The 27,968-nt window shown below is 59.1% G+C and overlaps 8 protein-coding genes across 8 annotated transcripts; 6 read left to right on the top strand and 2 right to left on the bottom strand.

Annotated features, from left to right (window-relative positions):
* Window positions 1–50: 50 nt before the first annotated feature.
* On the bottom strand, window positions 51–1,655 carry DCS_06579 (uncharacterized protein; the record flags this gene model as incomplete). The annotated part of the gene is made up of 3 exons (XM_040803867.1): window positions 51–959; window positions 1,037–1,546; window positions 1,596–1,655. The coding sequence occupies 3 exons, from the start codon at window positions 1,653–1,655 to the stop codon at window positions 51–53; spliced, it is 1,479 nt and encodes a 492-aa protein (XP_040653971.1).
* Window positions 1,656–3,940: 2,285 nt separating this feature from the next.
* On the top strand, window positions 3,941–5,743 carry DCS_06580 (amidase protein; the record flags this gene model as incomplete). The annotated part of the gene is made up of 2 exons (XM_040803868.1): window positions 3,941–3,975; window positions 4,039–5,743. 2 exons carry the CDS (start codon window positions 3,941–3,943, stop codon window positions 5,741–5,743), a joined length of 1,740 nt encoding a protein of 579 aa, XP_040653972.1.
* Window positions 5,744–6,499: 756 nt separating this feature from the next.
* DCS_06581 (DNA damage response protein WSS1) lies at window positions 6,500–7,780 on the top strand (the record flags this gene model as incomplete). Its single annotated transcript, XM_040803869.1, has 2 exons — window positions 6,500–6,671; window positions 6,738–7,780. 2 exons carry the CDS (start codon window positions 6,500–6,502, stop codon window positions 7,778–7,780), a joined length of 1,215 nt encoding a protein of 404 aa, XP_040653973.1.
* Window positions 7,781–11,653: 3,873 nt separating this feature from the next.
* DCS_06582 (putative histidine kinase HHK6p) lies at window positions 11,654–15,914 on the top strand (the record flags this gene model as incomplete). Its single annotated transcript, XM_040803870.1, has 4 exons — window positions 11,654–13,415; window positions 13,519–13,851; window positions 13,916–15,059; window positions 15,116–15,914. 4 exons carry the CDS (start codon window positions 11,654–11,656, stop codon window positions 15,912–15,914), a joined length of 4,038 nt encoding a protein of 1,345 aa, XP_040653974.1.
* A 653-nt stretch (window positions 15,915–16,567) lies between these two features.
* Window positions 16,568–18,421, bottom strand: DCS_06583 (NADPH oxidase; the record flags this gene model as incomplete). Its single annotated transcript, XM_040803871.1, has 3 exons — window positions 16,568–16,644; window positions 16,716–18,199; window positions 18,309–18,421. The coding sequence occupies 3 exons, from the start codon at window positions 18,419–18,421 to the stop codon at window positions 16,568–16,570; spliced, it is 1,674 nt and encodes a 557-aa protein (XP_040653975.1).
* Window positions 18,422–21,079: 2,658 nt separating this feature from the next.
* DCS_06584 (integral membrane protein, Mpv17/PMP22 family) lies at window positions 21,080–21,761 on the top strand (the record flags this gene model as incomplete). The annotated part of the gene is made up of 3 exons (XM_040803872.1): window positions 21,080–21,090; window positions 21,164–21,324; window positions 21,418–21,761. The coding sequence occupies 3 exons, from the start codon at window positions 21,080–21,082 to the stop codon at window positions 21,759–21,761; spliced, it is 516 nt and encodes a 171-aa protein (XP_040653976.1).
* An 802-nt stretch (window positions 21,762–22,563) lies between these two features.
* DCS_06585 (DUF1713 domain protein) lies at window positions 22,564–23,639 on the top strand (the record flags this gene model as incomplete). Its single annotated transcript, XM_040803873.1, has 2 exons — window positions 22,564–22,900; window positions 22,960–23,639. 2 exons carry the CDS (start codon window positions 22,564–22,566, stop codon window positions 23,637–23,639), a joined length of 1,017 nt encoding a protein of 338 aa, XP_040653977.1.
* A 903-nt stretch (window positions 23,640–24,542) lies between these two features.
* DCS_06586 (uncharacterized protein) lies at window positions 24,543–27,966 on the top strand (the record flags this gene model as incomplete). Its single annotated transcript, XM_040803874.1, has 4 exons — window positions 24,543–24,559; window positions 24,628–24,813; window positions 24,882–27,680; window positions 27,750–27,966. 4 exons carry the CDS (start codon window positions 24,543–24,545, stop codon window positions 27,964–27,966), a joined length of 3,219 nt encoding a protein of 1,072 aa, XP_040653978.1.
* Between the last annotated feature and the right edge of the window lie 2 nt (window positions 27,967–27,968).

The raw sequence follows: 27,968 nt of genomic DNA on the forward strand, positions 1-27,968 counted from the left end.
ACCACGGCACATGATCGCCCACCCTTCCACGGCACGGCCGCGGGTGGCACCTAGAGGTTGCTCTCTGCCGCGTCCGAGTTCCAGACGTTGCGCTCGGACGGGACGGCGACAAAGTCGGTGGCCGCCATGGCCTCGCCGTCGTCGCTCTCCTCGCACGACGATCCTTCGCACGAGCTCGTCTTCCACGTCGACAGCTCGTCCACGCGGCGGATGCCCATCATCCACGAGACGAGGCCGCGCGGGGCCCAGCGGCCGACGACACCATAGACGCTGGCACCGAGGCCGATGCGGACCGAGTCGGTGGCGACGGAGCCGTCGATGACGTCGAAGACGGTGTTGTGCAGCCGACGGAGCGAGCTGCCCTTGAGACCCCTGATGCGACCGCCGGAGATGGCGGAGCTGGTCTGGGCGAGAAAGTTGCGGCCGTAGGCGTGCCGAGCGCCATCCGGCCAAACGAGCGGGTCCCGGGGGCAGCCCGAGGCCGACAGAGCGGCCCGGGCGGGCACGAAGCCGGCAAAGTCAAAGGTTCCAAGCTGCATGTGCGTGACGGGAATGTCGAGCGGTCGGAGCTCCGCCGTCAGGACTTCGGTGAAGGCGGCAAGGGCCGAGCAGACGGTCGCCTCGGGAGCGTGAAAGGGCGGGTTGATGGAGGAGATGATGGACGGCGTGAAGACCAAGACCTTGGGCGGGATCCACCTCTCCCCGGGCGGATTCAGGCGGGAGGTGAGAAGTGGCAGGAAGGCCTGGATCGTGAGGATGGGCTGGAGGAGGTGGGTGTTGAAGAGGTCGGCGAAGCTCGAGGGCGGAATCGTGGCGATGGGTGACGTCTGGTAGTGCAGGCTGGGAATGAGCAGGACGGAGGCGAGAGTCAACCGGTTCGGCTTCATGTGAGGGCCGGGGGACTGGGATGATTGCAGGAAGCCGGCGAACGATTCGATGGCCGCCCCGGCGCCGGGGGGCTAGTCGCCGGCGGGGGTCATGTCAGCAAGGTGCGCGCCCCGGGACGGGTAGGGCGGGGGGGGGGGGGCAGACGTACGTTGGTCACGTCGACGGCCAGAGGGCGGATGTCCGGTCGCGAGTAGGCGTGGACGAGGCGCTCATCCTCGGCCGCATTGCAGACGACGTAGACGACGAAGCCCCGCCTCTCCATGTCCAGCGAGAGGGACTTGGTCAGAGGCAGGGTCGGCGACCCGGCGATGACGACAACCTCGGTCCGGCCGCCGTTCTTCGCCCTCTTCGCCCTTCTAGTCTTTTTCAGCCAGCGGCTTTGCCGGTAGCCCTTGTAGGCGACGGTGCCGCAGACGACGACGACGACGCCGACCAGGAGCCTGTGCCGAGAGAGCCAGTCCTGCAGCTGCTCGACGCGCGACGAGGCGACGACGGCAACGGGCGACCTGGCCGGGACGCTAGGTCGTATCGAGTCTGGGACCCATTTGGAGGATGCGAGAGTGTCGCGGACGACCTCGGCGGCGCGGTCGACGCCGTGATCGATGAAGTCGGCGACGTCGCCCGAGTATTTACGGACGTGATGGGGGATGCTCGAGAGCTGCGGCGCTCGCGTCAGAGGATCTACAGGAAGCGAAGTGGAGGGGGACGGGGAGCGGGGGTGTAGATACCACGTCGAGGATTTGCTGATCGTCGTCGGCGGTCATCATGGCGAAGCTGCGCTGCGCTGCTGTGCTTGTTGTTCACAGTATGACGCAACCAAGACTCTTTCGTGATGGTGGGGATTTCGGGGTTGTCTTTGCTTTGTCAGGTCGTTGTCGTGGGTACGGGCATGCGGACGGAGGGTCGGAGCGCGAGATACCAAGGTACATGCACATTGTGTCAGTACGCTACTCCGTACTCTACAGGTATCGAGTGCTGTAACTACAGGTGCTGTGCCCCGACGGTGTACTGTAAGTACTTGGTTGCACTTGAGTACTTGCGCACAGAGGCACACGCCTGTGGATACATCTCCAATGTGTGAGCACTGAACTTACGTACAGCATACATACTATACTAAGACAGAGTACTAGGTAATAATACCGTGCCTACTGTATCCGTACTACCTACTAGGTCGGTACCTGTTGTAAGCAAGTGTTACCTAGTACTGTACCTAGTACCCACCAAGTAGACACATGGGGACCAATATATTACCATAACGGATCCGCCAACAACCAAAACAATATGGCAGTTTCGATTGGAAACAGGCGGCAGTACTCCTTCGTGGCAGAGATATCGGAGGGTTCCGCGGACGTCGTAGAGGGTCAAATTTGTTTTGTTCAACAGTTTATTCTTGGAGACGGCGAGAGTTGTGCGGTGCGCAGGCGCGAACGTCATGTTTGTTTGCTCGGCTGCACCATTGCGAAATCTCACATTGACATTGCGCTCGCATCATGAGCATGTGTTGTACATGAGGGGACAAAATGACGAGAATAGTTACATGTAGCTGAATAGGCAGAACAAACCATGCTCGAGGTTGGGCATTTGTGGAGGGGGTATTCGATATATTCTGCGTACGGTGCTCCGATCGAGGTAGGAAAATTGCACGAGTACTGTAAGTGTACATGCTTTGTTGTTGTACTCTGTACGGAGTACGTGGGTGAATTACTAACCTACTGTAATACTCCGTACTTGTACTGTAATGCAAGTAATTGCAACATCGGCTACAGATCGCCGTGACCGTGGGGGAAATCGAGACCTTGCCGATTCTGGCAGTATTTGTGAGAAGCGCGCTGCAGAGAAGCTGTCGGAAGGACCCGTTGTGCAGCATCGTGCTTCCATGCATACCCCTAGTACATTAGTACAGTTGCGACGTGCGAGTACCTATCAGTACTTACTTACTTAGGGTGTTGCTGCACCGTGTGACGGGCGCTGTTGGTGCCCAATATTGTCTAGTGCGGACGCGCAGAAGGATGGAGAAAGGGTTGGATCGGCATCATTGAATCGATTTGCAAGGTATTTATCGGTGAATAGGATGCCGCTCCGAACGTACACAATGGTTCTTACCCTGCATCGTGTGCACAGCCTAGACGTACCTACTAGTGGTCCTCCGTACTCTATTATCTCTACTAGGTACCTGTACATGTACTGACGTGTACCTGTAGTTGCTCGATACGGAGTACCACATGCAGTGATGATGCTACAGTACAACAGACCTGTACCACTTACTCTACAGGTACCTCCCACGTATCGCTTCCCCACATGCCTGACGACATACCCTCTCCAAGCGGCCAAGCAGCAAGGGCCGGGGACGGATCTACGGTTAACAGCGGTTCTACCCTTTACAGGGCCTGTAGGATCTGTACTACCTAGACTGCGTACCTACCTACCTACCTACCTAGGTACCAAGTATGTATAACGACGAGTACGAAGTACTAGGTACCAAGTATTTCGTGGTTGGTACTCACCGCATCATGCTGGTGCTCCTATACAAAGTAGGTATGCAGATACATGCAAGTACTGCCCACCAAGTACCAGTATATGGTACCTTTGCGTCGATGTGCCAAGTACATGCCACCACCGCCGCCTGCACGGTATTACCCCTGCGACAGTCGTGGGTTGCACAAGTCCTACCTCCAGTGGACGAGCGAGCGAGTACCACCACATCCTGCCCTGGTGTCGTGCTCGTTCTTGCGCGTATACATGTCGTCCCGTCGGCAGGGAGTGTCCCCCATCTCGTGACCTGGACGTTCCCGCTCTCCTCAGCAAGTCTTCCCGACTCGTGGTGCACCGCTCCCCGATCCGCATCCGCCCTTTCTCATTGTCGCCGTCATCCTCGCCGCACTCATCCTCGCCGCACTCATCCTCGCCGCACTCATCCTCGCCGTACCTTTCCTTCGCCATCCCCAACTCAGCTCCATCCCCCTCCCCCGTGTACGGATAGCTTCTCCGCCGCCCACGTAATCGGTGACACACTCGCAAAGCTACCCAGACCCCCCCCTCTTTCGATCGCACCATGCTGTTGGACTACTTGCAGCACCGCCGGGACTGGTACGTTTCCCGCCTCCGGCCCGACGCCAACGGCGAGCGCTGACCGGAAGCTTCGTCCGCCAGTCGGTTCAAGCAGGATGAGCGCCTGAGACGCATCAGGGCCTTGAAGGCCTACCACGCACCCTTCAGCGTCCTCGACCGGCAGACGGTAAACAGTTCGATCGAGGATCTCGTCGATCAAGTGCACAGGAACCCCAGCAGAGCGTCGGACCTTCTCCTCACCTACGGCAAGGTGGCCCTCAAGGCTCACGAAAAGACCAACTGCGTCACCGAAGTCCTCATCCAGGATGCCGAGAAGTGGATCAGGGACGGCTCCGTCAACCTCGAGGGCCCCCTCGCGGGGATTCCCGTCAGCGTCAAGGACACCATCGACGTCAAGGGCTACGACAGCACCGTCGGCATGACGTGCAACGTCCACAAGCCGAAGACGACGGACGGCGCGACGGCGAGGCTGCTCAAGGACCTCGGCGCCGTCCCCTACGTCAAGACCAACGTGCCCATCACCCTGCTCAGCTTCGAGTCCGCCAACGACGTCTGGGGACGGTCGACGAACCCGTACGACGACAAGTACACCCCCGGCGGCTCCACCGGCGGCGAGGGTGCCCTCCTGGCCCTCGGCGGCCGCATCGGCATCGGCAGCGACGTCGCCGGCAGCGTCCGCTGCCCCGCCCACTTCTCGGGCATCTACTCTCTCAAGTGTTCCACCGGCCGCTGGCCCAAGCTGGGCATGAGCACGAGCATGCCCGGCCAGGATGGCGTCCCGGCCGTCTACAGCCCCATGGCCCGCACCCTCAACGACCTCCGCTACTTCACCCGCGCCGTCATCCAGCGCGGCACCTGGCGGTACGACCATTCGTGCCACCCCATGCCCTGGCGCGAGGACGTCGTCCAGGAGTATCGGGAGAAGAAGACGCTGCGCGTGGGCGTCTACCGCACCGACGGCGTCATCGACCCCAGCCCCGCCTGCAGGCGTGCCCTGGACATGACCGAGGCGGCCCTGCGCCGGGCGGGCCACCAGATCGTCGAGATCGACCCGCCCTCGGGCTACGAGGGCCTCCAACTTGCCTCCCGCCTGCTCTGCGCCGACGGCTTGGAAACCGTCCAGGCCTTCTTCCGCACCGGCGAGTGGAACGACCGCGGCGCCGCCCAGATGCGCTTCTACGCCAGGCTCCCGCGCGTCGTCAAGTACGTGCACTACCTCTGGGTTCGCTACGTCCGACGCGATCCCCTCTGGGCCGGCCTGCTGCGGCACTGGCACCCGACGACGACGCACGAGTACTGGGGCCTGATTGCCCGCAGGGAAGCCTACAAGCGCGGCTGGTTCGACATGTGGGAGGAGACCAAGCTGGACTTTATCATCGCGCCCCCGAACGCGACCCCCGCCGTGCCGCACCAAGGCATGCACGACGCCGTGAGCAGCTGCGCGTACACGTTCCTGTTCAACCTCGTGAGCCCCGCCATCCGTTCCTCGCCGCGAGAGGCCCGGCCGACGCTAACACGCGACCAGATCGATTACACCGCGGCCGTCATGCCCGTCACCCACGTCGATAGGGTCAAGGACAGGCTGCCGGCCGACTTCAGCATGCGCAAGCTGAACGGCATCGCCCAGGGTGCCTACAAGCACTACGACGCCGACGCCATGCACGGCCTGCCGGTCGGCATCCAGGTCATCGGACGACGGCTCGAGGAGGAGAAGGTGCTGACGCTCATGGCGAGGGTCGAGGAGGCCCTCGGCGACGACAAGTTTCAGCTCCTGGACCTCGACTGAAAGGCACGGGTCGCCGGTGAGCGGGCCGGTACCAACATCTGTAGTTCGCCCTCGAGCCCGGAGCTGAGCCGTTGCCCACGGCGAACGGACGGTTCATGGCCGCAGGAGTTTCCCGGAACCTGACGTCCCACGCTTTGGTTCATTCTAGCTTTCCGTATCAATCCATGCTTGCCCCCCCCCCCCCCCCGTGAGAGCCGAGCAGGTGGTTGATCCGACGATCGTCTTGCCAGAAGGAGCAGGAGTCATATCGCCATTGCTGCTGCAGAGTACTTACAGAGTACTCCGTACATGCAGGTACTTGCATCCGGATGCACGGCAGTTTTGCCAAGCCATCATTTCGTGCCCAAACAAATTGAATGACGCAGTCAAAAAAGAAATAACAAGGACGTCATGGCTTGGACGCGTTGAGAGGGGCGCGATCGCGAGGAGCGATTTCCAAGATGAGTAATCGTACGCTAGCGGCCACGCCGGCCGCCAGCCGCCGCTGTAACCTGCGCGCTAGCATCGTTAAGGGCTTGTTTATATCTTGTCACAATCTTCTCGCCCACTGCAACTTGGCGGACATGCTTCATCCAGCACGCCAAGGTTGGCGTGTGTTGCCGCCACGAGGCGGTTATCCGACGCTGCGATTCCCCAACGTCACCTTCCAGATGACCGTCGACGGGGCCTTTTTTTTATCCAAATCTCGCCGAAGCCGCTTCGTTACCGCTCGCCCCTGAGGCGCTCCGGTGATTGATGATGCCTTCAAGTGCCAGCATGTCCGACAAGCCGGTCGGCGCCTACGTCCACCTCGACAAGGAGCCCCGTGCGGGTGAAGCGCTGCACATGCTGAAGAAGGTGGCCTCACTGGTGCAGCCCATCATGAGAGCCAGAGGGTGGAGAGTTGGCCAGCTTGCAGAGTTCTACCCGCAGGATGCCAGCCTGCTCGGTGGGTTGCACCCTGCCACCGACGCGGTCGGAGTCTCTCCCGCCTCCGTTTGCTGACGCAGGACAGGCGTCAACCAGAACAGAGGAAGCAAGATCTGTCTGCGCTTACGACACGCCGGCGACCATGCTCAATTCTTACCGATGGAGAGCGTGACGGACACGATGCTCCACGAACTGTGCCACAATGTCCATGGCCCTCACAACCAGTGCTTCTACTCGCTCTGGGATCAGGTGCGCGATGAGTTGGAGGGTCTCATGATCAAGGGATACACGGGCGAATCCTTCCTGTCCGACGGTCATCGCCTGGGAGGCTCCAAGCTGCCGGGCCACGAAGTCCGTCGACTCGGCCGCGCGGCGGCAGCACGTGGCCGATTGCAGCATGCTGGAAAGGGACCCGGTTGTCGCCTTGGCGGTGCAACCCCTGCTGTCGGCCAAAGCATCCGCCACGTTGTCGGGGCCGCGGCCGAGCGTCGTAACAGGATCCTTCGCGGATGCCCAGCGGAGCGACTCAACGGGCGGGAAATTCAGGAAATCGCCGACAGAGCGACGGAGAATGGGTTCCGCACGCAGGCCGAGGAGGACGGCGCGAACGATGCGGCCATTGCTCGAGCCATGTGGGAATCTTTTCGGGACGAGGATGGCCAATGGTTCGGGGACAATCATGTCCCAGCGTCTGCGGCAGCGCCCATGAAGCCCGGAAGCAGCTCTGCCGTATCCGCCGAGGCCAAAAACGGAAGCTCAGCTTCGGCAGATGCCCGGCCGTCATTCGGGACAGGTGCTGGGGAAAGCCGGCAGGCCGACGCGCCGGGGTGGGAGTGCCACGTATGCACCCTTCAGAATTCGGCGGAACATCTTTGCTGTGACGCCTGCTCTGTGGAACGACCGACCGTTCGGAAGCGAAAGCGTGCCGGTCCAGAGTCTGGCGCGACCGGCCTGCCCCGGACGACCATCGACCTGACGGAAAGTCCCGGGCGCGATCGTGGCAAGCAATTTCGTCCGTCACGTCACGGCGGCCCTCGGCCGACGTGGACCTGCAAGGCCTGCACGACAGAGATGGAGCACCGATGGTGGACCTGCGCACAATGCGGCTGGATAAAGGACAGCTCGTGACAAAGGTTACATCGCATGCGTACCCGGGAAGCGGGCTGTGCCATTTGCTCGCTCGTGGGCGGCCCTGCCGAGCAGCCAGACCTACGCACGGTCGACACGAGCGGATGGGCATGGCCTGTCCAGTCACCCCAGCGTCAGGAGCGTATGGCATGAATGCGTGCACGATCCGCTCTTGGCTTGAGCATTATGGGGCGCGGCAATCTGGCGGAGCAGGCAGATCGCTGGCATGGCGACGGGCTTGATATCACCGCGGCGCAGCATGATGGTGGTTGGCGGTAGAATTCTAGGCCAACGACGGCGGTCCAGACGTTGATCGCCTGCTTCAAAGGAGCCGCTGTGGTCTCGCGACGGATGCAAGGGGGCATTTCTTGGCGCACATTGTACTCACCCTAGCATACGCATGTATATACAGTACCTGCACTCCGTACTGTACGCGCATGTATTTATTGTATTGCAGCCAGGCACAAGTACGGTGCACTGGCTGCAAGTACGTGAACGAGTGATGCTGGTTGACTCCAATGCGTCAGTACTGGGTAGGTACCTAGGTAGTGATTAGTTCATATCCGGGCATGTTCGCTGTGGCACCTGGGTTGGCGCCGTGCTGACGACCAAATAGTGCTGCTGCTCGAGCTCTTTGCTGGCTGTCGCCGAGGCATGTCCTGCACCCATCAGTGCTAGGGTACTAGGAAAGAGTCGCAGATAGGTGATGCCGGCAACCCGGTGTCTGCATACTAGGTAGGTTCTAATTATTAGGTGGTAATTAGTTGGCGTTGCAGCCACCCTATATTCCAGCACCCGGGTTTGCTCTCAACGGCTCCCACAGCCGCTACCCTGTCAGGACAGTGCCTTGATCGTACTGAGCTGTACTCCGTAGGTGGCAACACCATCAATCCTTCGACTTTCAGGGCTCAAACTCTGGTTACGACCTCGTAAGTAATAACCATCATTTCCCCGACAAGGTAATGGTAGGACTGCCAAGGCAATGGCAGGATCCTACCGCAGATCCCTGTTTCGTGCGTGCGATACTCATACTTGTACCCTGCACGGAGTACTTGCCACTGCAAGGAATACCTAGTAGGATAGGAAATCCTCGTTTGGTGTTCACTTACACCTGCTTGCATACTGTATCCCGTCCTTGTACTCTGCGATGCGATTTCGCTGCACTTGGATGCACTGACAAGGCCTCCGTCGCCGAGCCGCCAGGTCCGCCGAACGAGAGGTGCCGTTTGCCATGTTTGTTCGCTCAAACGAGAACGTTCACTGCATTGGTACGGAATACACCTGCACATGATGGTAGGGCACTTGTACGAGATGGCCTGGGCCGAGCGTCGGTCGGTCGAGCCCCATCGAGCCCCGTCGAGGCCCGTTTAGACTATTTATATTGCAGGTTAGCTTACCTACGTAAGTAGTGTCCCTACGTAATTACTTGGTACCTATGCGTTCACTGGTATTCGCTACTTACCTCTTGTCCACACTGTCCACACCTGCTGCGAAAGTATACACCATGCTTGCAAATGCATAAATGTATAGGTACGTTTACACATTCACACTGCAGTTATCATAGGCTGCACCTTTTACTGGTGCAGAGCTGTATATTTATCAGGATGTAGTCAGTACACGTACAGTGAATGTACAGCGCGCACTGTGCTTTTGGCATGCAAGTACGGAGTACAAGCTGAGCATTTGCCTTCCTCAACATGACAACGTGTGTTCCATTCATCTCACGAATATTTTGTACACACACTCGTAATTATGGCCGGCCATCTCTTCGCCGGATATGGAATTTACTACGCGCAGGCAGTATTCCGTACATATCGAGCTGGAAAACCAGTGGCCTCTGCTTGCTTGTGATGTTTTGCGACAGTAGGAAGCCTGCAGCTTCCGGCGGGCACCATGTACCTACTACTCCGTACTTAGGTAGGTAGGTAATACCTAACTTGTACTCCGTAATTGCGTATATTAATTACTACCCCTACGTACGAGGTACCTCTGTTCTTGTGGCTAGCAGCCTGGGGCCGAGTGGGTAGGATTAGCTGCACATGACGCAGTAGGTGATGGTACCTAGAACCTGATATCCGGTAGAGTGAGGAAGTAGGAACGTATTGATGACCACTTTGCACATTCGTACGTGAGGAGGTACGGGCTGTGATCAGGATGTCGATGCTGAGGCCTCGGCTTCGGTTGTGGGTGCGTGGTGGGTGCTGAGCTACATATACTTGCAAGTAGTTGCACATGCGCACCCACACGCGCACGCACAGTACACGTACTGCTGCTTGCAGGTACCGACGTCCCTGACCTTGAAACCAAGTTTCCTAGTAATAGTAGGTGTGAGTTACGGACAACTCCTTCTAGTCATGGCGGCAGTTTCTGATGCGGCTGGCCGGCCGTCCACAAGCACTTGCATGGTATTATTACAATTCATACAAACACAACTACACCTACATGTAAGCGTAATTGCTGGCGTATTGCTGTAAATACTCATAGGGGTGCGAGTACAGGCAAGTGCAGTCACTTGACAAAAGTGACGATTCAGCTTTGGTTGCGCTACTCCTACGTATTGAACCGACATTTTTGTCACCCCACTGTACCTGCAAGTGCGTGTATAATAATGGAGCATTGCTAGTGCTTTCGGTACTTCGTACCCATCAAGGTACTAGTCATATTATCTGATATCTGATCCGGATTTGTGTTTCCTTGCCGTGCAAGTACTTGGGCAGTAGGGAGGAATCCATGAATACCAGCCAATACGAGTGAGTGCACCTAAGTACGTTCGAGTGCGAGTTGCAGAGGCAGACGACCATGACACATTTTCTCCGAACCTGCACAGTCCTTGCGCGCCGCTTCATCCACCGAGGACCTGTACCTCCTATCCTCGAATAATGGAACTGCAGTGCCACCAACGACTCCTCTGTGCTCACCAAACTCACCAATAACCTCACCAACCCAACCTATCAGTGGTACCAAGATACTGCCAGCTATCAAAGCCCTCCCGGGCACCGAGTAGAGCAGCCAACGCACCCAGCAATGCGGACAATCGAATGGAGAGAATTGTACCCCCTAACTGTACTGTAGACGGATTAGTCCCTCTCGGTACGTGCTGTTCGGTACCTGCTAGTCCTTGTATATACTGTGCTGAACGGTCCTTCTCCGTTTGTCCTACGCTCGCATTGCACAGTGCATACACCTAAGCAAGTACGTGGATATACCTCGCCTACTGTCGTTCTTGTCCGTCCATCCGTCCATCCATCCATCGATCCATCCCGTCCATCGGCTCGTCATCCATCCTCAACGCTTCCTGCAGCTTCAACGCACCTCTTTTTTCGCCTGCCACCCTGTCCGTCCTCGCATTTCGCGCCAGGTGACTGGCAGGGCGGGTATTTTGTGTGTTTCCACCACCGTCGGCGAATGCGTGAGTGGCAAAGCTGAGCCCAGGCGTACGGTAGAGTTTGCCTCGGGCGTAAAGGCCACCTCTTGTTCGCTGGCGCCGGCAAGCTACGACGAGGCTAAGAACGAAACGCAACAGCCACCAGCCAGCCTCTCGCTCTGCTCACTTCCACTTCGTCCTTGCCCGCACCGCATCTGCCCAGCACGGCATACCGACCGGTCCCGTCCCGTTCCGTCGAACCGACGTCCCTTGCGCTGCCCATTCACCGCCGTACCGCCCATCAGCAGCCCGGCGAAGTCGACGACAAAGGGCGAATCCTCACCGGGGGGACCGACATCGCAGCTCCGCGAGCCAGGCGGTGGACGACATGTTTCGCTCGCCCTGACCACCGAACTCTCGTCGTCGTCGACTCGACCCTCTTCCCCTCCCGCCTTCCCCAACCGTGACGGTCGATTGGATGCGCATCCGCCCTCTCGGTTCCTCATGCCATGGGCGTGAGTCTCGACATGACCTCTCCCGAGAAGCCCCCAGGAAACAGTCAGACACGGGGTTCGGATGACGAGCTGGCGAGCCTAGCAACCTCGTCGAGCCGTCACGATGGAAACGCGAGCCCCGTCATCAAGGGTCGCTTCCTTCGGGAGCCGTTCGCCTCGGCTCGCTCGCCGTCCCAGAATTCCTTTCGGCTCACCATGCCCCTCATCTCTCCCGGCCAGCTTGCCTTCTCCGCCCTGCGGTACCTGCCCATGCCGACCGTCGTCCTGAACAGCCTCAAGACCGTCGTCCTCGCCAACGAGGCCATGGGCAGAATGCTGGGCATCATCGCCGACGACTCCGACCAGGATGCGACTGCCACCGTCGAACACCTCCGCGGACAGACTCTGTCGCAGGTCGGCATCGACATGCTGCAGGACGGCCGCCCCGTCTGGATATCGTGGGAGGCCTTCCTCGACTCTCTCATCCAAGACATCGCCGTTCGGCCACCGTCCCACGGGGAGTGGAAGGGGCGAGAATGCGGCTCCGACGACGGCGATGCCACCCCAACCAAGGCACCCTTGACCGCCGACGGCTCGACGGGCCCATCCGGCCGGACCCGGCAGGACGTCGTCGTCGATGTCGTCATCAGCCGCAAGGATATCGGCAAGACCACCTTCGACAGCCGGTACAAGTCCAAGGAGTCCGAGTACCAGGCCTTTGCTAGGATGATCATCACCATCTGGGAGGTCGAGGATCGCCAGACATTCTTCACCCTGACCTTTACAAACACCGAGTCCTCGCCACCGCCGCCGCCCGCCAACGCCCGGAAGTATGTTGCGAGGCCAAACACCCTCGAGGCCGTCGACCGGCGATCCATCCCGCACTCGAACCCTTCCTCGGGCCCCTCGAGCCGGGAATCCAGCTCGCCTTGCTATCACAGCCCGAGCGTCGTCACCGTCTCGTCGAGCCCTTTCCCCCCGATGGGCCCCCCGGCCGTCGCGTCCCACTCGAGCGCGCCCTCCCTCCTGCAGAAGATGATCTTGATGAAGGATGCCATCCTGGACAACACGCGGATGCCCATCCTGGTTGTTTGGAAGGATGGCAGCGTCACCTTTCCCAACAAGGCCGCGAAGCTACTGCTGTCGGTCGACGCAGACCTGGACAGCCTTACCGACGGCTTCGAGCTCATCAAGCATTGGCACCTGTGGACCGAAGATTTCTCCCGCCAGTTGGATGTAAGCGAGTACCCCATCTCGATTCTCCTCAGGACCGAGCGTCCCTTCGCCAGCATCCGCGTCGGTATGTACGACCGGGACGGCAACAAGGTTGTTTTCGACGCCCTCGGCGAGGCAATCCGCGACAACACGACCGGCCAGTTTCTCGCCGGCGTCATCACCGGACGCGACGTCACCACGATAACGGAGGAGATAACCCTGATCAAGGAGCGCGATGACGAACGTTTCAAGCTTATCTGCGATACGATGCCCCAGTTGGTATGGACGGCCACGCCCGAGGGAGTCCACGATTTCTTTAACACGCGATGGTATACGTTCACTGGCCTGACGCCCGAAGAGTGCCTTGGTGAGAACTGGAAGATACCATTCCACCCGGACGACGAGCCCGAGGCGTTTGCGCGGTGGCGGCACTCGCTGAAAACGGGCCATCAGTATCAGATGGAGTACCGCTGTCGTGGCAACGACGGCGAGTGGAGATGGTTCCTCGGACGCGCCCTTGCCGTCCGCAACAAGGACACTGGGAAGATTGAAAAGTGGTTTGGTACGTCCTGCCGCGCCGACACTCCCCATTACCTCCGACCCTTGCTTCGCCGGATCGCCTCGCCTTCCCCTTTGCTCCTGGCTGACAGTGTTGGGCCGCGTAGGAACATGTACCGACATCCACGAGAGCATGCAGACCAAGCTGAATGCCAGGCGGACCCGGCAGCAGCTTCTGAGTGTCATTGCTCACTCGCACGTCACTATCTTCACCGTCGACCCCGGCCTCCGGGTGACCATGCTCGAAGGCGCGTTGATATGGAACAAGACCTACGAAGAGAATCACGACGGCAGCCGATGGTACATCGGCGAAAATATGTACAAGGTCTTCAACCGCCTTACCGACCAGCTGCAGGAGGGCGAGCGGCCAGAGTTCCTGCGTCCCATCGAGGATATCCTCCACGCCAAGTCCACCGAGGATGTCAAGGAGCATGCCATCGGTACGTGTGCCAACGCCACGCCCGGCCGTCGTCGAACGCATCTCGCAGCTGACCCCCGCGCCAGACGATCGATTCTACCGGACCCGCTTTCTGCCCATGTATGGCAAGAAGGCCAAGGACGGAAAGTTGACGAGCGAGAGCTGTATAGAAGGCGTAACCGGCGTTATCATGGATGTGACCGAGCTGAAGGAGAGAGAGGAAGCGATCCGGGAGCAATCAAGGGAGAAGCGTCGAGCGATGGCGAACGAGGCTGCCGCGAAGGAAGCCAATAGACTCAAAAGTCAGTTCTTGGCCAATATGTCCCACGAGATCCGGACGCCAATCACCGGTGTCCTGGGCATGGCCGAGCTCCTGAGCGACATGGATCTGGACGATGAGCAACGCGACTACGTCGATAACATCCAGAGCTCCGCGACGTCCTTGTTGACCGTCATCAACGACATCCTGGATTTTTCCAAGGTCGAGTCTGGCCGTCTGGATTTTGAAGAAGTTCAGTTCTCGCTCTCGCTCATCGTTAAGGAGGTAGGACGGATGCTGCGCTTCGCCGTCGAACGAAAGAACCTCGACTTTCGATCAGACATAGGCAGCGATATTGCGAACGACATGGTTGTCATCGGCGACCCTGGTCGCCTTCGCCAGATCATAACGAATCTCTTGACCAACAGCATCAAGTTCACCAACCAGGGCTACGTAAGGTTTTCGGTAGTCAAGGAGAAGGAGACGACCGACTCCGTCGAGATCAGATTCACAATTGAAGACTCCGGAATCGGCATCCAGGAAGACGTACGCAGGAGGCTTTTCCAGCCGTTCAGCCAGGGAGACGCATCGACCGCACGTCGGTTCGGCGGAACTGGCCTTGGCTTGACCATCTGCAAGAACTTGCTGGATTTAATGCGCGGCCGCATCACGCTGGAATCGACGGTCGGAACGGGAACGACAGCAACGTTCTGGGTTCCGTTCAACAAGCCACAGGGGCCGCGAGACCCGAGCCTCGTGCAGGTAATGGCCATGTCCGACCGGCTACAGAGCTTGTCGTGTAACAGCTCGGAGTACGACCAGATCGCTGGTGTGCAGAAGGGGACGGACGGCGCGGCAGCCTCTGCGGCACTCACACGCAGGCGCCATCACCGACGGGCGTCGCCGTGTGTCGAAAGGGAGCTGCCTCAGTCGGAGCGAGCAGGGATATATATCCTCGTCGTCGAGGACAAGTAAGCTCTCTTGACCGAAACCTGCAAAGGGTTGCACGTACGCTAACGCTCGGCAGCCCTGTTAATCAGATGATTGCCATAAAGACGATCTTGAAACTTGGCTTTCGGGTCACAGCCGTTTGGAACGGAAAGGAGGCGTTGGACTACTTGATGGGCGTCTCCCGAGGACAAAACGTCAAACCAGACATCATTCTTATGGATGTCCAGATGCCCATCGTTGACGGCTACAAGTGCACACACCTGCTGCGTTACCATCTTCCCTACAAGACCATTCTGCAAGATGTTCCGATTGTGGCGATGACGGCGTCGGCCATTTACGGGGACCGGGAGAAGTGCACGCGGGCCGGCATGGATGACTATCTTGCCAAGCCCGTGAAGATGTCCATCCTCGAGAGGATGCTCATACGATGGAGCCTGTCGCGGAGGCGAGCGCCGTGCTCTTACGATGCCGTCGCCTCGGACTGCTCGGAGATGAGCGAGCACTGCGACAACGCCGACATACCGCACATCGGACTCGAGGACGAGATTTTGTCTGGGTCGGACAGACGTGGCGAAAAATACAGCAGCCCCCTGAACCTAGATGTTTCCCAGCCGCCCTCGACGTCTGGGCGGCGCGAGCCGTCGCCCCTTGGCACCCTCGTTATGACCGAGCTCGCTCCTCAGATACGACGGCAAGAGGGCGAGGAGGAGCTGACAAGCCTACTTCAAGAGAGCAAGTTGATCGACGCGGCTGGTGGGCCGCCGAACCTGAGAAGCAATGCGCTCCATGAGCCTAGCCACGGAGAAGCCCTGACAGAGGAGAATATGACTAAGCTGGAAAGCGAGACGAGCAACCTCGACAACAAAATTGCCTGAGTCATTTACCCCGTGCGACATGCCTGGGCGTGCTTGTCACATCGCATTGGCATTTCCTGATGGGAAGGGCGACCAGTGGTATCTAATGATGGGATTTAACGTGGAGTCACGGATATGCGAGGTGAATGCATAGTTTTGTTCATTGGCGGTTGCCTTTGGACCGGAAAGGGGCACATCTGAAGTTTCATCTTGCCAGCGACGACACGAAGACAATGAAAGAACGGGTTGTGAGGATATCCTGGGATCATCCATTTCGTTTTTGCAAGAATTTGGGGGTTTTACCCCCCCCCCCGCGGGGTTGAAGGATTGCGAGTAATGAGACATGAACGGGATGGCAGTGCAGGCACTTCATTAAACGACATAGTTGGCCGACAAGTACGTATCAGGTTCTTAATGGACCGTTGTCAATAAATATCGGCCTTGACGCACTTGGGAGGTTACCAATCCGTTCAGTGGGAGGTGGCGACTCTGGGAACCCCCCGACAAGGCGAAGTAATCGAAGCGTACCACAATGCGCTGTACTGCAGTTTGTTCGTCAGGGATAGCAGGAGTGTACGATCAGCCCATTGCTGAAACGCCGCGCAAAGCATCGGCCAAGAAAAACTTTCACAGTATCTTCCTCGGGTGCGTGGCCCAACATGCGCACGGTGTAGCTAAAAGTGCTCCTTCCAGAAGCGAAATTTGACCTCCCTCGTTGTGGCCGATTTGCAAGCCGTCTTGATGTCACGCGCTGTTTTGCCATGTTAGCTTGACGCAACGAGATTTCTGGCGCTGGGAAGGCGTAGGGGATGAGGAACATACCGGCCGCCGTCGGGCCGCAAAAATAGACTCCAACCGTCGTGCGCATGCTGCCCTCGAGGCCATTGAGGTAAGTTCTGTCGAGGATGCCGTTGCGCATGGTGGTGAAGAGGTGCTTGAAGTCGGGGCGGCCAAAGTTTGTGCGCGACCGGAGCTCGGTGAGAGGATCCATGTCTGCGCCGACGCTGTTGAGGACGATATTCTGGGTTGTGTCCATATCAAGCTTCTGTGTAAGGTAGGTGTGGATCTTTAGAAACTCGAGGCCGGAGCTGCCAGGGAGGCGAGCAGCCTCGTCGGACTGTTCCTCAAGCGAAGAGAGCAGCGTCTGGAACCACTCAAAGGAGCCCGTATCCTTGCAGACCCAGATGAACTCGACGCGGCGCAGGCGGGTGGGCGGGTTGGGAGAGTTGCGCAGGTGCCAGATATTCTTGAGGATGGCGGCCCAAGGGGTGACGCCGATGCCGGTGCCGATGAGCACGGCGATCTCGTTCTCAAATACGTCCTCGGCCGGGGCGCCGTAGGGCCCGTCGATGCGCAGCGAGGGCATCTGCTGGCCGTTCTGGAGCGCCACCTCGTACATGCCCATAGGGTCGACGCCATCGTACAGCTTGGCCTGGGCGCTGCCTGCTCCCGTAGCGTCTCCCAGGGCGCGGGTGAAGTCGCCGATTTGGCGAACATGAACGGAAACATAGGGATCGAACGGGCACGATGTGATGGTGAAGGGGTGCCACTGGTACCGCGAGATGGACGGCACCTGTAGGAAGAGCCACTGGCCGGCCTTGTACCGGAACGAGGGCTTGCTGAACTGCAGCTCGACGACATCGTAGGGGTGGCGGATGACACGGGTGATGGCCGTCTCGCGGCGGGCTCGGATCTCGCGAAAAAGGCGCTCGGCGAGGTACAAGGCACCGGTGCAGAGCTCCCAGCGCCAGCCGAGGTATCCGATGCAGTGCGTCCAATACTCGTCGCCGGCAAAGGGGGAGTAGGCGTCGACCGAGTCGCGGACGAAGCAGCCGACGGTATGGGTGTAGAGGGCAAGGAGGAAGGGGATGAAGAGGTGGTGCGTGTACCAAAACGTCTCAAACGACTGCTGGCGGATGCGCGCATGGGCCGTCGTGTACATGAGCAGCATGCACAGCATCATGACGTGGCCCGTGATGCCGCCGGGCTGAGCGTAATGAATCTGCAGGGCACTGACGGGGCGGATCTGGGTGATTTCGACGTTGTAGAAGTTGACATAGTGGGCGGCCACGTGGGCGACGGTGAAGACGAGAAGAGCGTAGGCAAGCTGGCGGTGCATCCAGAGGTTCTCGTCGAGCGGGAGGAAGCGCACCTTGGGGCGGATCCAGCGCATGATGGTACGACAGACGGGGAGCAGAATGAGCATGCCATCGACTGAGAGGACAAGGCCGGCGCCGCGCGAGATCCAGACCGAATATCGCAGAGTGTTGAGGCCCGCAAGGCGCGAGTCGGAGGCTTGCTTCCACCTAGGCGACGGAGGTCAGTTCAAGGTGGATTCAGGGGCATGTACATTGATGACAGGATATTTGGCATCTGGGCTGCTGGGTCGGTAGGGGAGGTGATGGAACAGCGTACCATCCATAGGCAAATATGGCGAAATGAAATGACCAGAAGAGAAAGTGAAAGCCGAGCTTTTGACGGGTGAACTGCTTGCGGATCAATTCCCGATAACCCATTTGTGCCGCCATCGTTCCTCGTGCCAATCGGAACCTGGTATTTCTTGTCTATTGTCGGCCGGCGACGTCAGGTATAAATGCTGGTCGTGCGAGATGGCGGCGGACAACGCTCAGAAGAGCGGCGGTCGTGATATCTCGAGAATGGCGGCTGGCGGGTTGAATCTGTGGTCCCAGTGGTTTGGGAGCCGTATGCTATACTACCATGCAGAGGAGAGGCTGCCAGGTGAGAAACAAGGTTTGGACGCGAAGGGGCAGTGACCGAACCAGGCGGGTATCAGCAATGAGTAGAAAGGAATGAAATGGCAGGAGAGGGAAGGAGGAACAAGTGAGAAGTGGGTTAGGATGAAGTGGGAGCGGGAGATGACGGCGAGCCACGAGGGAGTACCGCAGCTTGGCCGTCCCCTTTTCGTTGAAGAGGCTAGAATGGAGGACGAGGACAAGGGCGAAGATGATAAAGTTGGTGGTGAGTGGCAGTGATGGGTGCCAGGTGACGGGTAACGGGAGTTGTCGGTCGGGCGTGTCGTGGCGTTGCCAGCCCAAGGCTGGACTCGCCTCGGAGACTCCTCGGAGACGACTCGGAGACGCGAAGATCAAACGTAGCAGCAGCTGGCAGTGGATCCAAGGGACTCTCTAGAAGCCACAGACTTTGGCGACGAGACGAGGGCGGTCCAGCAAGGTTGCAATGTGCGACTGACTGGCGTTTCGGAGGGGTCTCGCGAGGCGTCGTTTTTGAGGCCACAGCATGCTTGAGCGTGTAGGGAAGAGAGTACGAACGGAGGAGGTCGGATCATGGGAGGCAAGCTGGACCGTCAATTAGGCATGCCGAGCACCGGATGCTGCAGATTCAGAGCGTTAAAGGTCAAGCAAAAGGAGATCAGCCGGGCCAGAAGCCAACAGACCGTCAATTGCCGGCCGTCATCACTGGAACGGCGCGCCCGACCTGGAGATGGACGGATAGATGGGAGGATGCATGTGTGGATGGACGGATGGACGAAGGGTGCTCGCACGAGGAGAGCCGAAAAGAAAAGAAATACGCCGGCAATGCTGACGATGCTGGCGATGCTCAACTGCTGATGATCAGGTGCTGATACTCGGTGCTCACTGGCAGGAAGCGACGACCGCCAAGCCGCTTCGGGTGAGCTCGGCGCTTCCACCGCCAACGAGGAACAAGAGCCGGGCCATGCGTTTCCTTCACACATCCATTCGGTAGGTGTATCCGTGCAAGGATGCGGAAGACAGGACAGGGGACGAGTATTGCCGAGTCTCGAGCAGGGACGAGGGCACACGTGCTCGGCGCACCCATCACAACAGGAGGAGGTTCAGTTCTCAGGGGGCAGGGGGAGGGGCGTCATGGAGAGGCGCCAAAGAAAGGCAGGAAGAGAGAAGCAGGGAGGGCTGCAAGGCAATCTGGGAGATTCGCCTTTACCGCTCCGCGTCATCACACGATCACGCCGCGGAGTTGGAGAGTTGGACCCTGAAACGGAGCTGCTGCAGGCGAAACAGTGGCGGCCTCTGCTGGCAGCCGGCAGCCGGTGCTGGCAGCAGTGAGGTATTACCTCCACCTGCGCCTAAGTACTAAAGTACGCCCATTTGCTCACAGCTTGCACACTTCGGCGATACTAACATGGATACTAGGTAATTACCCAGTAGGTACTCGCCTTGGCAGTAGGCACGCCTGTGTTGCCTTGGCTGCGTCAACCCAGACGTACCAGTACGCGGTGTCCAATGGGCAAGTTTGGCCATCGTGCACACCACCGGCCCATCTGTCGGTTTACCACGCAGCGCTGCCAGTATTACCCGTCCACCAAAACGGTCGCTATCTAATACTTCATAATACCTAGTGGTTGAATATCAACCAGCCATCCCCTACTAGATTGTACGAGTAGCCTGCATTCTTGGACATTGTAAGGCGCAGCCGCCACTGTGGTAATATAATACCAGATAATACCAGAGCAAGTATTATGCAGATAGTACCTAGGATGGAAGTATTTCGGACTCTCACAGAGGTTTGAAAGTCATTCTCGGCAATACTTGAGGCTTGTACTGGACACAACCAGTGCTGTGCACTTCAGACCCTAGGTTCTAGGTACCTAGTGTGCTTGTACTTGTCGTTCATTAGTGGTGGGTGTTTGGCGTAAATGTACTCTTTATTGTATTACTCCGTACTCCGAAATACAATGTCTCGCGCAGTACGGAGTACGGAGTAGTAATGAACAAAGTATACGAGGTGCTAGCGCAAGAAGGCATATAAGTACCTAGTACAAGTGAGCAGGTACCCAGTAGGCACCTGTGTACCACCCCCAGTGGTATTATCGCGTCTGTACTGTGCTGTAGAAGGCACCAACAACCAAGAAGTTACTAGGCCATTACCAAGGCCCCCCCCCAATCGAACAACGTATACTGGTAGCAGGCGGTACTGTACATATACCCCAAGTGCAGTTCCGTTTCACCACTTGCCACATAGTGGCCCGAACTTTCTTTCATCCTTTGGCGATTCGATTCATGTTGAGTTTTTCTCTTGTATCGCAGTCCTTTCCGTAGTAGGCATCGCAAATAACTTCCCGTGCGCTGCTCGGGCTTATTTTCTTTCCTACGAAGCAGACTCTTCTTGAGCTCCTGGCGCACTGCTGTTGAACTTTTGAGCTTGGGCCGCCGAACCCAGTTTGTCTAATGTTTCGCTGGTACGTGATTCGACGACCAGCAGCGAATGGGAGCACCTGAGATATCTGACAGCCTCACCCCTCCCCATGATAGGTATACCGCCAAGCTCAAGGCTCGCCCCCTGCTCACGCAGAGTGTGACGACGGCCGTCTTGTTTGCCACGGGCGACGTCACGGCCCAGCAGCTTGTTGAGAAGAAGGGGCTCAAACGCCATGACCTGACCCGTACCGGACGCATGGCGCTGTACGGCGGATGTGAGCGGTGCACCTATGCCCATACCCACCCACATCCCTTCACTCGTGATCGTGCCCATACCTAGCAAGATGAACCACCTGCTGACCTCGCAGGCGTCTTCGGGCCCATTGCGACAACCTGGTTCGGCTTCCTGTCCCGGCGCGTCAGGCTTGGGAACCCGCACCTCCAGACTCTGGCCCGCGTCGGTTGTGACCAGACCCTCTTTGCACCCGTCATGATCGGAGCCTTCCTCAGCAGCATGGCGACGATGGAGGGGGCGAGCCCCAAGGAGCGCCTCGACAAGGCGTGGTGGCCGGCCCTCAAAGCCAACTGGATGGTCTGGCCCTTTGTGCAGTTCATCAACTTTACCTTTATGCCGCTGCACCACCGCCTTTTGTTCGCCAACATCATCGCCATCGGCTGGAACAGCTACCTCAGCTGGGTCAACAGCCGGTGAGCCGTGTGGTTGCACCCTTCGATGGTGGGTGCACCGTGCTTCTCGTGGCATCAGGCCATGGTGTCGGGTTACCAGAAGGCCTTGTTTTGATTTGAACCAGTTTGGTCCCGACATAATAGACGGCGGGTCTTTGGGAACATCCGAGGGAGTCTGGAAATAGATACAGTCATATACTATGAGAAGATGATCACTTTGCGAAACCCACACAATGACATCGCCCCTTCTCTGCCCCATGTCATCGTGAAATCAAGTACAGCACCAGCCTTGAAACGACAACCGGCCGTCCTGGGGATCATGTACGTGCACGCGCGCGTTACGGAGCAAGCTACAGGGCGAGTGCAGACGGGCACGTCTGCACGAGGCCGCACTGGACTGTTGAATGTGAACGGCGCGGAGAAAAGAAGTCGGAGGGAATATCATTTGCCAGTGCCAGGGAAATTCGTCAACAGAATAATTGCCTATACAATACAGGTAGATAGGTGTCAGCCAAGGGAGCGCCTGAGAGATGGACAATGAACAGGTCAGGAGGTGGGAAACGAGTCAAACGACAGGAGTGGGGCCCTGCTGGTGGTGCCTCGACTCGACCCTCAAAGTCTGTTCCACTCATTCTGGCTGCCTTAGGCCGCTCACTCACCAAATTTAGCGCCCCGTACCAGAGCAGCTGCGACAATAACTAACCACGCACGAGACCGACGGCTGTCTGACGAGACGCAAGCGACATCATCAGGACACGTCCTGACGTCCCCCTCCCCATCTCTCTATTCTACTTCTCGATAAACTCTGCCCGTGGGGAGCCTACACCATGCTGCCCTTGTCGGTTCGCCGCGTGGTTTCCTCCGCCCCCCACGCCGGCCTCGTCTCGACCCTCGCCCCGTCCCAACCCAAAGCGGCGGCGGTTACCGTTCAACTTTTCAGCCGCGGCCTCCAGCGACGCTTCTCTTCATCGAAGCCCTCAAGCTCCGGTAATGGCACCGACGGCGTGTCTCCTGGACAGTCCGTTCCCGCCTCGGCCTCGGCCCGTGGCGGTTGCAAGGCCACGGCCGACAAGAGGAAACGAAAGAGCAAGGATGCCTCCGACAAGATGGCCTCGTTCGGGAAGCTGCCCAGCGTCCCCAGCACCCATCACATGTCCCAAGAAGGTGAAGACGGCCTCCTCCGACTCCCCACTCCCGCATCTCTCTGACCTCGACCCCTGTAGCTCTCGGTCTCTCCAGCTTCTTCTCCCTCCACCGCCCCATTTCCATCACGCAGACGATGCCGATGTCGGTGACGGACGAACATTTCGCCTCCATATTCGCGCCCCGGACGAAGAGCAATAAGATGTCGGATACCATGTCCACCTTGTCGAGCACCATCGACCGACTCGACGGCCCCATGGCTCAGATGACCATCGGTGGCCATCACGACGACGGCGGCATGGGCGGCGGCATGCACAAGCTCGAGGTCCGGAACAGGGACGGCAGCGAGTCGGGCCTCTATCTCCAGGTCGACGCCATGTCTGGAGACTTCCTGCCCTTCCGTCCGCCTCCCCTTCCCCAGCCACAGGCGGCCGACGCCGAGGGGCACGCCGCCGGCGCCCTGGCGGAGGAGGAGCCTCACCACCGTGTTTACAAGGCCATGTTCACCATCGAAGAGTCCACCGAGCCCGATGGCCAGATCCGAATCGTCGCCCACAGCCCTCGCATCGTCACCGAGCAGCCCCAGAGCTTCCTCGGCCGCATGGCCCGCCGGCAGGCCCGCTTGCACGAGTCCCTGCGCCGACGGGACCTGCACGCCATCAGCGTCAAGAGGCAACGGAAGCTTCGAATGAAGAAGAAGAAGTACAAGAAGCTGATGAAGCGGACGCGCAACCTGCGTCGCAAGCTGGACCGAACGTAGCCTCGACGCATTCCTGGCGTCTCGCCGAGTTGGCTGATTTTTTCTTTGTCACGCTGCGCTGCATTGGACGGGCCTGGTTGTCGAGCTGTGTCTGGCACACGAAGTTTGGCTCGTTGAGTTGCTTTGTTTGAACATGCTTGCCCCGGGGTTTTCAGATATAGACTTGCGCATGCACTAATCAGTCAGTATTGCCTTGGAATCACGGAAGTCTCATGCCATGGTGACGAAGTGAGATGCTCGCCCATGCGCTGCTGTTGTGAGACGCTTTGGGTCATGCGAGCCTTTTCGCCGTCTATTTCAATGAGCGACTGCAGAGCACAGCAAGGCTAGAAAGGTCCATTCCGCGTACTTGCAAGTAGACGAGGTTCTCCGTCAATGGCGCAGCACGCAATTGCCGATGCGACGTATTATGCCGGCTTACTATGGCACATGGCGTAATATTGTACATCCTACGGAGTACTCCGTAAGTACATGAAGAAGTAAAAGTACTTTCGTACATAATACTGTGCATGTACTCCGTACAGTTACGGACTATAGAGACTCTGTACAGTTACGGACTATGGATACTCTGTTCAGATACGGACGATGGATACTCTGTACTGTAATGCTACCTATCACTCGGTACTCACCGTACACGAGTGCTCATAGCCTTATTCACCGCCCATCAGGTAAGACATGTCGAGAATGCCCCACCAAGCAATTGGGAGGGGGGGGGGGGGGGGTTGCTATGCTAGCCTTGTTGCTTGCACATCGAGTCTCACCGCCTGGCAGAATAGTGAGATCGGCCCAAAATTTCTAGACTTTCCAGAGTGCCTACTTTCTCCCGGATCCAAATGACGGCAATCAGCGCCGAGAGGAGAGTGCTCGTCCGTCCTTGATCATTTCCTTGTGCACGCCTACAACATGTCGCGCAAGCAAGTGTAGGTTCCCCGGCGCGCTTTCGTTGCGGCGAGACCAAGGGCTAACTCACCTTTGTCATCCAACACAGTGACCAGCGTATCCAGACGCTCATCCGCAATGGCCTTCAGGAGAAGAAAAGAAGCTTCTTCGTCGTCGTGGGCGACCGTTCCAAGGATGTGATTGTGCACCTGCATTACATCATGTCCAGCATGGACATCAAGCAGAACAAGTCGGTCCTGTGGGCGTACAAGAACAAGCTGCTAGGCTTTACGAGGTAGGCAGGCCCGACGAGGGGGAAGTGGAAAGGATGCCGGCTGACGTGATGTGGCGGTGCGGCGATAGTCACCGGAAGAAGCGCGAGCAAAAGATCAAGAAGGAGATCAAGAGAGGAATCCGGGAAGCCAACTCGGAAGACCCCTTCGAGCTCTTCGTCTCGCTGCACAACATTCGTTACACCTACTACAAGGAGACGGACAAGATCCTGGGAAACACGTTCGGCATGTGCGTCCTTCAAGATTTCGAAGCCCTCACGCCGAACATTCTGGCCCGGACGATCGAGACGGTCGAGGGCGGCGGCCTGGTGGTGATGCTGCTGAAGGGCATGAGCAGCTTGCGACAGCTCTACAACCTCTCGATGGACGTGCATTCGAGGTACCGGACCGAGGCGCACGACGACGTCGTTGCGAGATTCAACGAGCGTTTCCTGCTCTCCCTCGGCCGCTGCGAGTCGTGTCTGGTCATAGATGACGAGCTCAACGTGCTGCCCATCTCGGGAGGCAAGGACGTCGTGGCGCTGCCTCCGCCCGACCTGGACCAGGACCAGTCCAAGACGGGTGAGCAGCTGGAGCTGGCCAACATCAAGGACGAACACCGGGGCCAGGAACCGGTCGGCTCGCTCATCTCCTTGGCGAAGACGGCGGATCAGGCCAAGGCGCTCCTCACCTTCACGGCGACGATTGCGGAGAAGACGCTGAGGAGCACGGTGGCGTTGACGGCCGCTCGCGGTCGCGGCAAGTCTGCGGCCATGGGCGTCGCGGTCGCGGCCGCGGTCGCGTACGGGTACAGCAACATCTTCATCACGTCACCTTCGCCGGAAAATCTAAAGACCCTCTTCGAGTTCATCTTCAAGGGCTTCGACGCTCTGGGATACGCCGACCACGCCGACTACTCCATCATCCAGAGCACGAACCCGGACTTCAACAAGGCCATCGTGAGGGTCAACATCCACAGGCAACACCGACAGACGATCCAGTACATCCGACCGCAGGACGCTCACGTGCTGGGCCAGGCAGAGCTCGTCGTCATCGACGAGGCCGCGGCGATCCCGCTGCCGCTCGTCCAAAAGCTCCTGGGCCCGTACCTCGTCTTCATGGCCTCGACCATCAACGGCTACGAAGGCACGGGCCGCTCCCTGTCGCTCAAGCTCGTGAAGCAGCTTCGGGAACAGTCTCGGTCGGCGGCGACGGACGGCGAGACGGAGCTCGCCGACCGATCGACGGGCCGGGCGGCGAAGAGCGAGGAGTTCCAGGCGGCGCGCAAGCTTCGAGAGATCACGCTCGCGGAACCGATCCGGTACGGCAAAGGGGACGCCATCGAGAAGTGGCTCAATAAGCTCCTCTGCCTCGACGCGACGCTGCCGAAGACGAAGTCGAGCATCCGCGGGTGCCCGGACCCGTCGCAGTGCGAGCTCGTGGCCGTCAACCGCGACACGCTCTTCTCCTTCCACCCCGTGTCTGAGGCCTTCCTGCAGCAGATGGTGGCGCTCTACGTGGCGAGCCACTACAAGAACTCGCCCGACGACCTGCAGCTCATGAGCGACGCGCCCGCGCACGAGCTCTTCGTGCTCGTGCCGCCCAACGTCGAGGGCAGCGGCAGGCTGCCGGAGCCGCTGTGCGTCATCCAGGTGGCGCTCGAGGGCAAGATCAGCCGGCAGAGCGTGCTCAACAGCCTCAGCCGGGGCCAGCGGCCGCACGGCGACCTCATCCCGTGGCTCGTCAGCCAGCAGTTCCAGGACGAGGACTTTGCCTCGCTCTCGGGCGCGCGCGTGGTGCGCATCGCGACGAGCCCCGAGTACGCGTCGATGGGCTACGGCACGAAGGCGCTGCAGCTGCTCGTCGACTACTACGAGGGCCGGTTCGCGAGCCTGTCGGAGGACGACGACGAGCCGGCGACGGCGGGCGGGATGGATCGGCCGACTGACGCCGAGCTGGCCAAGGGGTCGTCGCTGCTGGACGAGGTCATCAAGGTCAGGGACCAGGCGAGCATGCCGCCCCTCTTCGCGAAGCTCGGCGAGAAGCGACCGGAGAGGCTCGACTACATGGGCGTCAGCTTCGGGCTGACGCCGGCGCTGCACCGCTTCTGGAAGCGGTCGCAGTTCTCGCCCGTGTATCTGCGGCAGACGGCCAGCGACCTGACGGGCGAGCACACGTGCGTGATGCTGCGGCCGCTGGAGAACAGCGAGGACCGGAGCTGGCTCGGCGCCTTCTCGCGGGACTTCCACAAGCGGTTCCTCTCGCTGCTGTCGTACCGCTTCCGAGACTTTCCGGCCATCACGGCGCTGAGCATCGACGAGTCGGCCAACGCGGGCGCGAAGCTCGACGCGCTCGAGGTCGCGCCGCTCGGCAAGGCCGACCTCGACCGGAGCCTGTCGCCGTTCGACCTCAAGCGGCTCGAGTCGTACGCGAACAACATGCTGGACTACCACGTCATCCTCGATATGCTGCCGACCATCGCGACCATGTACTTTGGCGGCCGGCTCAAGGGGGCCGTCCAGCTGTCGGGGGTCCAGCAGAGCATCCTGCTGGCCATGGGGCTGCAGCGCAAGGACGTGGACGCGGTGGTGCAGGAGCTGCAGCTGCCGTCGACGCAGCTGCTGGCCATGTTCATCAAGATCCTGCGCAAGTTCACGTCGCACTTTGGCTCGCTCGTGTCGGCCGCGATGGATGCCGAGATGCCGAAGCCGTCGGGGCTCGGGGTGACGAGGGAGCACGCGAGCGGGGCGCACGACGACGAGGTGGTGGACGAGCGCTTCGCGCCGCTCGAGGTGTCCCTCGAGGACGAGCTGGAGGAGGGTGGCGACGCGGCGCTCGAGGCGCTGCGGCAGAAGCAGAGAGAGCTCATCGACTCCCTGCCCCTCGACCAGTAAGCACTCCCCCACCCGCACCCCTTTCCCTCACCTTGCTCGGCGACCGGACTGACGGGGGTTTGCAGGTTCGAGATTGAAGGTGACGCACCGGCGTGGGAGGAGGCGGAGAAGCAGATCAAGGGCGCGACGCGAGACGGCAAAGCCAAGCCGGTCGTGAGCGTCAAGTCGAGCAAGCAGAAGCGCAAGGCGGGGCCGACGGCGGCCGAGGTGTACGAGGAAGCGCTCGGCGAAAAGTCTCGGAAGAGGGCGAAGAAGGGGAAGAAGGGGGGGGCTCGCGATTGAGA

Source organism: Drechmeria coniospora, chromosome 03, assembly GCF_001625195.1.
Source record: "Drechmeria coniospora strain ARSEF 6962 chromosome 03, whole genome shotgun sequence".
Taxonomy (NCBI): Eukaryota; Fungi; Ascomycota; class Sordariomycetes; order Hypocreales; family Ophiocordycipitaceae; genus Drechmeria; species Drechmeria coniospora.